This window comes from Barbus barbus, assembly GCF_936440315.1.
Source record: "Barbus barbus genome assembly, chromosome: 43".
Classification (NCBI taxonomy): domain Eukaryota; kingdom Metazoa; phylum Chordata; class Actinopteri; order Cypriniformes; family Cyprinidae; genus Barbus; species Barbus barbus.
The window spans coordinates 18,852,264-18,865,842 of record NC_136721.1 but is presented as its reverse complement, the minus strand read 5'-3'; the positions used below and the strand labels follow the sequence as shown (position 1 = coordinate 18,865,842).

Genomic DNA, 13,579 nt, shown 5'->3' with positions numbered 1-13,579 from the left:
GATGATGGAGCAGAGACAGGAGAAAGTAGGTGGGTTGGTGCTGGCAGAGCAGGGCAGGAGGGTTGTGATGGGGTTGGCGCTGGCAGAGCAGGGCAGGAGGGTTGTGATGAGGCCGAAAGCGGGGCAGTCTGGACATCCAGAGGTCGAACATGGTAGAGTGGTGTGGCCAGGTTACATTTTTGGAACAGCAGAGAAGGTTTTGTTGAGATAAACAGAAAATCAAAATTATGATGACTTACTGGAAAGAACACACCAATAGACAAACACATTTTAAATATTTATGCCCACCTTATAAATAGAATTTAAAAAGAGCACAAGTAAAATACACTATGCACAAAATAACTTGCACAAAATATGCCTTTTTCAAAATAATAGCTGATGCTTGAACTGCACATATAGCCTAAATTTCCAAATATTTTTCCAAATTCCATTTTTTGTTTTTGTTAACTAAAACTGTTAAAATCATTTTCATTGACTGAAATAAAGCTAAAATATTATTTGATAGAATAGTATTTTATATTAAATAATTTATTTAATTTATACATTAAATATAATTTTAATAGAATATTATTAAAACATTAGATGAAAAAAATAACAAAACAACTAAATTACTGAAATTTACATCAAAATTAAAAAGAAAATTGTTCAAATTATTAATAAAAACTATAATAGTATACAAATAATACTAAAATATAGGTTTTTTTTGCCCAAGGACCCCAAACATCATGATACTTGCAAATAAATAAATACACCAGTGGTTCTCAACCTTTTTTGGGCCAGCGCCCCCCTACCCATTCTCCAGGTCCCTCACCGCCCCCCATCAAATAAAACAGTCTAATTGTCTTCACTGAACATAACAGTTGATTATTATTATATTTTTGTTATTATCAATTAAATTTCAAATCTTGCTTTGTTGTTGTGGTGTGCCAGCTATAATAATAAAAAGAATAAATATTTCTTGAGCAACAATCAGCATGATTTCTGAAGGATCATGTGACACTGAAAGCTGGAGTAATAGAGCTTTAGCATGAGAGGAAAAACATTTCAAAATATATTTAAATAGAAAGCAAATTGTATTTCAAATTGTAGATTTAGGCTACTGTTTTTACTGTATTTTCTATCAAATAAATGCAAACTTACTGCAGAAAGGATTTGTTTCAAAACCATTAAATCTTACTGAACTTTTTTGAATGGTGGTATAGGCTAGGCTATATTTTATTTATAATATATATCTTAAAAGCATGTATTTTAACCCATATCTAACACTAAAATGGCACATGGCATTGACATATTTGATTTGACTGGACTTGAAATATTACCACAAGTTTCCCAAGAAGAAAAAAAGCCAAGCGAATATAAATTAGGCTATATTTATGTGCGTTGAATAAACTCTTTAGAAATTTGTCATTCAACAAACAAAAAGCATTTATATTAATTTTTCTAAACAAGAATAAAAGCTTATCATGCTTTATTGTGTCTAAATGCATATTGGTTTCACAGGAAGTTCATCAGCTGCGCTACAGAAAGCTGAGCGAACACTAAAGTAAAGAGTCATTGCTATTGAAATGATACACCGTCTAGTCTAGAAGCGGTAGTATTAACACTACTACACCAGGCGCGAACAGTGCGAAACGTTGTATCAAAGCACATGGATCCCATTATAATCAGTCGTTCAGTAAATGAGTTCAGTATTTGGCTTCAGCAAAAACATCTGATTTATAAAAGGACATAACAATTACAAAATATCAGCAAAAAACACAAATGAACAAAAAAACAACTCATATCTCATGACATCATAATCTCATGGTATACTGTACCAGCCTTTAGAGAGCAAAATGATATTAATGATGTTACAATTAAATGGTAACAATGTAAAAAAAAGTTTGCATGAAAAATATCTTAACATATTAACATTATAATATACTGTACTATTCTTAAAAAAAACATTGTAATATAATTTAAATCTTTTTTCTCTCAAATTACATTACATTTAAATACATCTACAGCATGTTCCTTGCCTTTAACCTGCAAACTGTATAAAAACACTGGATAAAAAAAAGAAAAAGAAAGAGAACATTTTGCCTCCTTATTTCAGTCCACCACATGCCACTGAAGATTCAATTTAGATGGCAAGGCATGTAGTCCTGCTTTATTTTAAATGTAATATGTCTTAAATCAATTGCTTCATTTCTCAGTACTGGATGAGAAACTGAAGAGAAGCTAAAACTTAGACATGCTGTTGCTTTAGTGTTACAAGCATGGTACATTTCTTCTGGATGGTTCTGACAGTCTCCTCATCTCATCCATTCATCCTCCCACTCGTTGATCTGCTCTTTTTCTTTTTCCCATGCTCCTTCTGCTTGTCACTCATTTATCTCACTCATTGTTTCTTCTTTTGTCAGTCTGCCTCTGAGTAAAATATTTCTATTTCGAAGCTCTTACTCTGGGATTAACTCGTCACAACAGCAAACTGGCTCCATTTCTCTTTATCTTGCTCTTGTTCTGTTTTCATCACTATCTCTGTTTCATCCCAGCTCTCTTTATGGATCAATACCGGCCTGCCCCTCTGCCCGCCCAAAGACGCTTGAGGGTAATTAAAGAGGCTTTGCAGTAATCATGATATTAATAAATTATGGTGTTGATAAATTTGGACGCAATACAGCTTTGTTTTCCCAAAGAACACAAGAGAGGTATTTGAAATCGATGTGGCAGATACGAGCTCTTGCTTTCCCTAGCGAAACAGCCGATCATTAGCTCAGGTTTATCTCCCGGCATTTCTTTTCAGTGTATTACTCCAGAGTGTTCAAACGCTGTGAGATACCAGATAGGGTTATTATAGGAAACACAACAAACCACTGCGGACTGTGAGAGAACTTTTGAAAAGATTTAAAAGGAATAGATCACCAAAAAAAAATGTTTGTGCAGCTTTTAGCACAGCTTAGCATAGATCATTGAATTGGATTAGACCATTAGCATCTCGCTCAAAAATGACCAAAGAGTTTTGATAGTTTTTCCTATTTAAAACTTGCCTCTTTTGTAGTTGCATTGTGTACTAAGACTGACGGAAAATTAAAAGTTGCGATTTTCTAGGCCGATATGGCTAGGAACTATACTCTCATTCCGGTGTAATAATCAAGGAATTTTGCTGCCGTACCATGGGTGCAGATGATATTACGCAGCGCCTAAAAATAGTCTCCAGCTATATCATAACTAGTTACCTAACTAGTTAGCAATTAGCAATACAAACATTAGCAATACTAACGTTATATACTAAATTACCAATACTAAATACCGTTAGCATTACGTTAGTATTTTTTTGTTGATCTATTCCTTTAAATATATATATATATATATATATATATATATATATATATATATTAGTGCTGTCAAACAATTAATCGCATCCAAAATAAAAGTTTTTGTTTATATAATATGTGTGTGTACTGTGTATATTTATTATGTATATATAAATACAAACACATGCATGTATATATTTAAAAAAATATATGTTGTTTATATATTAAATGTATTCATACATAATATAAAATATAATAATATGAATATATAAATGTATAAACGTAAATATTTTCAAAATATATACTGTATGTGTGTGTGTGCGTGTATATCCACCTGCCATCATTTAATCTCCTATGAACTCCTCTACATCATCTGTCCTGACCTCTCATGACTTGGAATCATGTGGGGAGTATAATCATGACAGGATGAAGATGAATAATCCTCATGTTAACATTGCAGTTCAGCCCCTCTCTCTCTCTTCTTTTCTTTCACATCACTCCATCATTTTTTCCCTTTAACTGCATTTTGCACTCCCTGTCAGTGAAGGAACGACAGCACTCTGTAGCTGCAAACCAACCGGCAGTCATTCGTTTTCAACGAGCAACATCGATTTTTAACAACATGAGAGACAACTTAATGCAAATGAGCAGCGCTGTGATGCCGCGACTACCAATGGGAGTGCAGACGGTCGACTAAAAAGTTGAGCGGTTGACAAGAAGCCAACAGCGAAGACTGGGAGGCCTCCAGAGATTTCATTTCTGTCAGTGCAAAGGCTCTTGAGAGTGAATGAGGAAAATGCTTGGCATTTGGAAAGAACGCCTGCCCCGACATTTCTCTCTTTCCTGATGGAGGAGGAAGAAAATGATAGAAGAGAAGACGGATGAGAAATCGGCTTGGCTGCTTGTTTTTCCCAAATGGCTCCAATATCCGGACAGCAATCAGAAACAGTGGCTAATGCACACAGCAATCATGCATTTGTTACAAATCCAGGTCTGTGAGAGGAATAACATCTGCTCTACTGTTACGTCAAACGTCAGAGCATAGTGCATCACTCATTCTTCATTTAGCAAAGTAGTTTAGAGGTTGCAGCTGTAAGCCAAATACAAGACTATAAATTTCTATCTTTACACACTCACTTTGTCACCTGCAAGGTTGCTGTTGTGCATTTAAGTTTGTTATTTTAATACTAGTTTCAAAAAACCTTTAAATTGCTTTAGATAGACGTGGAGAAAGCTATCTGATAGCATTCCCATTCATCTCAAAGGCAGTTGTTTTGTTTCTCGTGCTTCATGGGAACCCTGGCCTGAAACATTTTTTGAGCCATTTACTTGAGTCATAAACCCCATTCACATCAATCTAGAAATGCAGAGGAAAGAATCCATAAAACAAGTATATCAGCTACGACACCGAATTCAGCAGGAAGGTAAAAATACAACGGTAAAAACTGTTATAAAATAGTTAACTGCTATAAAATACTGCATATACTGTTAAAATAGTATATGCTGTTATGAACATTCCAACAAACTCGGTAAAAAAAAAGACAAAGAAAAAAAATAAAAAGCAGAAAATAAATATATTTTGATATTTTTAACAACAATAATGAAATCCACCTATGAAACACACTGTTATTTATATATATATATATATATATATATATTCTTTTGTCTTATCTTCTTGTATTAAATGATAAGTATGCTCATTTGGAAAAGAGATTTTACCTTTTTGTCTTCCAGTCCGTCTTGTCATCATTCTTTAATACTGGTTTCAATCATTATTTCTGTCCTTCTTACTCTCCAGCTTTCTTTCTGTCATTCTCTAATGAACGGTCATGCTCTGAATACGGACAAAGTGGTGCTTATCCCATTCCTTCATTCATTCATCATTGTACTTAATGGCTGTTTAAGACTTATGGCTACACCAAGAGTACTTAAAGTTTGAGTAATACTAACTCACAGTGACAGGAGCAGCCATACAGACAGACCCACCCAGAGTCCAGACACTTCTTCCGTGAAACTACCGTATTTTTCAATCACACAGAGGCGTGACCATTTCAAAATGGATTACAAATGTGCAAAAGTAGTCACGTTCACAGTCTAAAAGGCTTTTATTAGTCCGGAGGGATTTTTCTTATGATGAACAGCCTCCTCTTCTGAAAGACTGCCTATGGGTCTCAGTCTGCGGATATGGCTATGTGCTTACTGGTTAAAGTAGAAAAAGATCAAAAGAGCTGAAAACTTGCAACTGAAAATGTCCCCAAATATCACAGTGAAAGTGTACGTCTCCCCTGAGCAAAAGTTTCCACAAATGACTTTCTTCTCAGCTCCTCAAGGACCAAAGTGAATTGGCTTTATGTGACGCAGGGTGGACAGCTGAATAGAGAGGGAACCGGCGCTCAATATGACCGATAACAATCATGACCGCTTCAAAAAGGATGAGCTATAGAATATTATTAAGGTGAAAAGCACGTTGGGCAAAGGTGAAGGGACATCTGGCTGCAGATCACAGACGTTCAAGCAATTCCATGTGTCATTTGCAAGTACAAGAAAACACTACTTTATAAGTGTCTCTGAGGTCTTGTGATTATTTTCAAAGAATCTGATAGGGCAATCGCATATGATTGTCACTTAAAGATCAGCCTCCAGCATTTTTAGCATTTAGACCTACCATTAAGAAAATGTTCAGATCTTGGCAGGTTTCAATAAATTAGCATGACAGTTAAAAAAAAAAAGAAAAGAAAAAATTATTTATCTAATAGATTATTTTATAGATTCGTTTTTGATAAAATAAAAAATTAAATAAAACTTACCGTTTAATAATGCAACTTATCAGGAAGGGAATGGTGGATTTATTCTTTTAAAATAAAATAAAATACAAAATAAAAATAAAATTAAATAATCTAAAATAAAATTTAAAACAATTAGAGGATGTATTTCTTCTTTTGAAAACAAACAAAAATAAACTAACAAAATAAAAAATAATAGGCGAAGAGAGAAATAGGCAGAGAATGAAAGCGTTTAACAGGTCCAATTTATTGAATGAAAAAGACTTCAGAGTAACTGTGTGTTAACCTTAGGCCTCAGGTTGACAATATCAGCTAATGGAGCAGCCGAGTTTCACTAAAAACTCAGTTAAATGAATGAAGCCCTAAAAAGCCTTTATACTTTTATGAGTTTTTGTAATTTGACCGTTACAAACTACAACACCGCTCCCAGTAAGTGTCTAACCATCCTGCAGCCAAGAAGTGCCTTAATTTTATTGCTCATTATCCATTTAGTACAGTTATAGGAGAGCAGCCCAAAGTGAGACTGCTATAAAGCAAGCACAGACAGTAAGTCATATTCATACAAATAAATGCAGAAAAGCACTTCCAAGATAGGAGGAAGACAAAAACAGAAACAGAGGCTGAGGCTTGAGTGAATGCACACTGATTAACTCCAGCTCTTCAGGGGTCAGTTGGGGTTTTGTGCTCTGTATCACTGAAGCTGAGAGACTGCTCAGTGTGCAAGCACCTTATTACGTCCAATTAAAACTCTATGAGCTGCATCCGCCTCGAAGACCTCTAACATTTTACACCTCCCTTCAACCTCCTAAACCCTAGGGTTGGAGATAAAGATAAAGGCAGGGAGTGAGATAAGACAACAGATATTGTTTGCAAACAAGTGTTGGTGTTGCCTCTGGAAGAAAGTGCTACTGCGGTCATAATCATTTCAGAGATAAGACTGAATTCATCCATCACGACTGTCCTGAGTCTGATAAGCACATTTCTCTATGGCAGCATGGAATAAAGAAAAATATTCTGAAGAAAGTTGGAGCCCAAATAACATTGGACCCCACTGACTTATATTGTTCAGTATAGACAAAAATCACTTTTCAAAGTAATTTTTTTTTTTCCAAAGTCTTATTTTGCGTTCCACAGAAGAAAGAAATGAATGCAGGTTTGGACATTTTTCAGTAGCTCTTGAAAATGTAACAAGCTACTTCTTCCAATAAGAATGGGTATCTCAAAATATATGTCTGTTGTTAATGTCAGACTGTATTGTAAACACAGCTTTACAGTCAAGTGAGCTGAAGCAATAATCAAACATACTCTCCAAGACTATTCTCATACATAAGGGTAAGTCGTGGCCTAATGGTTAGAGAGTCGGACTTGTAATCCAAAGGTTGCGGGTTCGAGTCTTGTGCCGGCAGGGATTGTAGGTGGGGGGAGTGAATGTCCAGCGCTCTCTCCACCCTCAATACCACGACTGAGGTGCCCTTGAGCAAGGCACCGAACCCCCAACTGCTCCCCGGGCGCCGCAGCATAAATGGCTGCCCACTGCTCCGGGTGTGTGTTCACAGTCTGTGTGTGTGTGTGTGCACGTTGGATGGGTTAAATGCAGAGCACGAATTCCGAGTACGGGTCACCATACTTGGCTGTATGTCTCTTCACTTTCATACATAAGGGTGTATGATTTACTTCAGTGAATCAGTTCATTTGGACATGCAAATGATTAATTTTATGTATTTATATTGCAAAATATTATGTTAAATGCTGCTGTGCATTACTATGTTTTGTAAAATATAGGGTGTCTCTACTTTAAAGGGATAGTTCACCAAAAAATAAAAATGATAATTTACCCACCCTCCACTTGTTCCAAACCTGTACAAGTTTCTTTCTTCTGTTGAATGCAAAAGAAGATATTTTGAAGAATGTTGGTAACCAAACAGCTGACGGTAGTCACTGACCTACTAAAGTATTTTTTCCCATACTATGGAAGTCAATGGCTGCCTTGACTTCTTCAAAATATCGTATTTTGTGTTCAACGGCTGAAGGAAATTCATACAGGTTTGCAACAATTCGAAGGTGAGTAAATGATGACAGAATTTTCTTTTTTTAATTATCCCTTGGAAATTATGGAACAAATCAAATTGGGACTTTTCAATGAACTGAATCAAAAGGTCAGAGTCTTTGACAAAAATCAAATCTGGAATATAAACACTAAATGCTCTATTTATAATAATAAATTCTATCATCTGATATTTATACTGATATCCACAGCCATATCACCCTGCAGCCCAAGACCGGTTGCCCACTGAAGCTAAGCAGGGTTGAGCCTGGCCAGTACCTGGATGGGAGACCTCCTGGGAAAACTAGGTTGCTGTTGGTAGAGGTATTAGTGAGGCCAGCAGGGGGTGCTCGCCCTGTGGTCTGTGTGGGTCCTAATGCCCCGGTATAGTGACGGGGACACTATACTGTCAAAAATCAAGACGTTAAACCGAGGTCCTGACTCTCTGTGGTCACTAAAAATCCCATGGCACTTCTCGTAAAGAGTAGGGGTGTAACAATAATCCCCATCCACTTGATTGGCTCTATCGCTCTCTCCTCTCCACCTGTAGCTGGTGTGTGGTGAGCGCACTGGCACCATTGTACCGTGGCTGCCGTCACATCATCTAAGTGGATGCTGCACACTGGTGGTGGTTAAGGAGAGACCCCTCCACATGATTGTAAAGCGCTTTGGGTGTACAGCAATACACAATAAAGCGCTATATAAATGCCTCATTCATATATACACATTGCCTATAAAAAGTCTTCATACCCCTTAATTTTTTTTCACATTTTGTAATGTTGCTGCCTTATGTTAAACTGCTTTAAATTACTTTTTTTCCACATCAATCTACACTCTATACACCATAATGGCAAACCAAAAAACTGTTTTTTAACATCTTCGCAAATTTATTAAAAATAAAAACTTAAATAATTCCATTGCATAAGTAGTCATACTCTTATCTGCGACAGTTGAAATTTAGCTCTGGAGCATTCATATTGCTTGTAGATGTTACTGCACTTCGAGTGAAGTTATCCTGTGGCAAATTCAATTGAATGGGTATGATTTGGAAAGGCACACGCGTCTTAATAAAAGGTCTAACAGATGAAAATGCATATCAGAGCAAAAACCAAGCCCTGAGGTCAAACAAACTGCCTGTATAACTCAGAGACAGGATTGCATCAAACCACACAAGAGTTAAGAAAAAAATTATGCTGCATTGAAGTTTCACAGAAGCATGTAGTCTCCATTACCCTTAATGGAATAAGTCTGGAACAACCAGGACTCTTCCTAGAGCTGGCCTCCTGGCCAAACTGAGCAATTGATGGAGAAGGGCTTTGGTTAGAGTGGTGACCAAGAACCTGATGGGCACTCTAGTTGAACTCCATGATCATATGTGGAGATAGGAGAAACCTACAGATGGACAAACATCACTGCAACACTCCAATCTGTGCTTTATGCTGGTGTGGCCAGATGCAATCCTCTCCTCAGTGAAGACACATGAAAACACACTTGGAATTTGCAAAAAAGCACCTAAAGGACCCTCAGACTCTGAGAAACAACATTCTCTGGTTTGATGAACCTCAATTCCAAACATATTGTTTGAAGGAAACCAGCTCTGCTCATCACCTGCAGAGTACCATCCCAAAAGTAAAGTGTGCTGGTAGCATCCTCATGCTGTGGAGCTGTTTTTCAGCGGCAGCAACTGAGGGACTTGTCATAGTAGAAGAAAAGCTCAATGCACAAAAATATTGAGATAACCTTAATGAAAACCAAGTCCAGAGAATTCAGAACCTCAGACTGGGCAGAAGGTTCTACTTCCAACAGGACAATGACCCTAAGCACACAGCAAGAGTGGCTTATAGACAACTCTGTGAATGTTCTTGAGTGGCCCAGCCACAGCCTGGGCTTGAATGCAATCAAATATTTCTAGAGAAACCTGCAAATGTGACACTGGCCAAATCTAAAATTCTGTCATTAATTACTCACCCTCATGTTGTTCCAAACCCGTAAGACCTTCGGAACACAAATTAAGATATTTTTGATGAAATCCGAGAACTTTCTGACCCTGCATAGACAGCAATGTAACTACCATGTTCAAGGCCCAGACAGGTAAAAGATTGACTGTTGAATAAAGTCATTATTTTTGTTTTCTTTGCACACAAAAGGTTTTTTGTAGCTTCATAAAATTACGGTTGAACCACTCATGTCACATGGACTATTTTAACGATGTCCTAGTCTCAGCCTCAGATGTCACGCCCACGGACTGTTGGCTAAACGTCTGATGCATATGGGACACTTATCTGGAAACACTTCAGGAGTTTCGAAGTCATTAATGACAGAATTTTCATTTTTGGGTGAACTATCCCTTTAATTCCTGCATAAGCATTTTAACATCAAAATTTGTCTCTGCTATCAAGCAACACATACTGGCAGTCACTTTGTGATTTCTGATTTGAAAGTCTCCAAGTTAGAAATTCTGGCTCTCTCAATTGAATGAAACACAGCATTAATATTTATGAAGTCCGGTAATTCCAAGATGGATCACTTCTGCTTTGAACAAAAAGAGATTTGTTGCCAATACCAATTTATGCCTCTTTTCACACAGGTTAGTATATACGGGGCTGCACATATTGAAGGCAACCTCTCTACAGACCCCTTGGCCTTACATCCATCTCAAGGGACCTGTTAGGAAATAGATGTTTCATCCAGTTGGGTTCATTGATCCATGCATTTGTGTTTTTCTGCTTGTGTGTGTCTCTATTGGGGTGTGGGGTCAGGGGTTCATCTGCAGCTAACACTGTAATAACACAATCACTCTGAGCGCAGGGCTATTTGGATGAAAGCTATTTTTCGCTCTGGAGTGGTGGCTCACACTCATGGAGGCTTACCTGCTCATTTTACAAAGACAGTTCATAGCGACCATGACAGTCAAGCTACATAAAGGACAAAAATATACTATTTAAGTAAAATGCATTGCACACACATTGTTATAATTCTTCACGTTGATATATTAACTGTCTAGAGATACTTTCAGAAATCTCAGAAATTTCAGAAATAAAGATTTTTTTTTGTTGTTGTTGCGAAGTACACCTTTAAAGTACTGTTCAAAAGTTTGGGGACCGTTTTAACGTTTTTGAAAGAAGTCTCAAAAAGTAAAACTGTGAAATATTATTACAAAAATATTTTAAAATTAAATTTATTCCTAAACTGAATTTACGCCGTTATACCTGTCTTCAGTGTCACATGATCTTTCAGAAATCATTCTAATATGTGACCCTGGAGCACAAAACCAGTCTTAAGTCGCTGGGGTATATTTGTAGCAATAGCCAAAAATACATTGTATGGGTCAAAATTATCAATTTTTCTTTTATGCCAAAAATCATTAGGATATTAAGTAAAGATCATGTTCCATGAAGATATTTTGTAAATTTCCTACCATAAATATATGAAAACTTAATTTTAGATTAATAATATGCATTGCTAAGAACTTCATTTGGACAATTTTAAAGACGATTTTCTCAATCTTTAGTTTTTTTTGCACCCTCAGATTCCAGATTTTCAAATAGTTGCATCTCGGCCAAATATTGTCCTATATTTGGAAAGCATATTTATTCAGCTTTCAGATGATGTATAAATCTCAATTTTGGAAAATTGACATTTAAGACTGGTTTTCTGGTCCAGGGTCACATATGATGATTTGATGCTCAATAAACATTTCTTTTTTATTTGTTGAAAACAGTTTTGTAGCTAGTTTTGTGATCCATTTTTTTCAGGATTATTTGATAAATAGAAAGCTCAAAAGGACAGCATTTATTTTAGAATGAAATATTTTGTAACATTATACAGTAAATGTCTTTTCTGCTACAACTGACCAAAATGTATCAGATAAATAAAGCATTAAATTTCTTTCAAAATAAAATACTGACCCCAAACTTCTAAATGTTAATGTAGAGTAGATGTTATATTTCATAAAGCATATGTGCCATGATAAATGTGTGTGAATCTGCTTCTATGTTTTTGGATCAGCAGTGAGGCATTGTAAACACAGCTTCCTGCCAAACCGCTGCCCAGAAATCCATCTCACATCTCTCTTGTGAACAGACATATGGCCTGAAGATAAAACATCCAGCACTCTCTCCAACTCTCTCTCTCCATGAGTGTATCTGGATCGCCCTCCTTTTAAACTGCCATCTCCTCTCAATCCCATCATGAATCTAAAGGCTGGCCACAAAGCGAACTGCCAGCTTGAAAAGAGCTTAAAACTTTCCCTGACACCATATAATAATGATATTCACCTCAAATTGTGCCAAAAAAATGAACAACGGAATAAACGCATGATGTCTGGGCATATTATTCAACAGAAGAATAGCTAGAGGAGAAATCACAGGCACTTCACAGTGGACTCCAATATTTCTTTCTCCTTCTTTCATGCACAAACACACTTGAGGGAAGCGCTAAAATCAAAGCGGGCAGAGGTAAAACCAGCTGGACTCTTTGGACAGAATATACAAACATGTTTTATCAGTCAACATATGAGCAGATTTGTGGGATGCCGGTCAGACAGTGAGCAAAGGACAGTGTATCTTGGTAGAGACTTTCCATTGAATTCTTTTATTTTTACACCGAGATAATGATTAGTAGATATTCTAACCCCTAACCTCACCCAACCAACACAAAAACCTTTTTGCATTTTCATGAAGACATTATGAAGTCTGTTTACTAAGCTATTTTCCACACAGACCACATTGGCTGCTGCTCACAGTGTAGGCAAAACCTGATACAAAAGATTGAAAGCAACAAAGAAAACCTTACATATTTGGAAAGAGAAAATCAAAATTAACATGTCAACAAGCTGTGGAACAATTAATGCATGAAATGAGAGACAGACTAAGGAGTGTGAAATACTCACAACAGTGGGACAGTTAGAGGTCAGGGTAAGACAACAAAAACAAAGCAATAAAAATAGATCAAATGAAAGGATGTGGGTAAAACAGGCATAAATTGTACCTTTAGTCCTCCACACTCTGCTGCAGAGCCTCTGTCCACACCTGTGATGTAGATACCTAAAGAGTATTCAGCCCCTCCACGGATCATGAGACCCAGAGAACGGCCGTCATCCAAAACCAAATTTACCTGCGAAGAGGAAGAGATTGTCTGATTAAGAGCTAAATCAAATAAACAAGTTACACAATTGAAAATGCATTTAATACGGTCTCTGTTTTTAAGAATATAAACTGTTCAATAGTCTGATGTGACTTTTATTTGGCAAGCAACACTAAAAGACGTTTATGTTACAAAAGAGTTCTATGCACATTAGACCATGATCCACACTCACAAAAAAAAAAACAATCTTCTTTTTCACACTTATTTTACATTCATCATTAATGTCAAAACAAACGTTTCGCCTCAAAGCCTTCATCAGTGTAAAAGTTACATTATTAAATGTATAATGGATTCAACAAAACTATTAAGCA

General features: G+C 36.5%; 1 protein-coding gene across 1 annotated transcript in view; it reads right to left on the bottom strand.

Moving 5' to 3' along the window:
* The window catches only part of LOC306862338 (whirlin-like), a gene marked incomplete at both ends in the record, with an annotated part of 84,027 nt that overhangs the window by 27,990 nt on the left and 42,458 nt on the right, over positions 1 to 13,579 (bottom strand). The window contains one exon of the mRNA XM_079405094.1: positions 13,113 to 13,238. Within this exon, the coding sequence (XP_079261220.1) occupies positions 13,113 to 13,238 (126 nt within the window). The remainder of the gene's footprint in view (positions 1 to 13,112; positions 13,239 to 13,579) is intronic.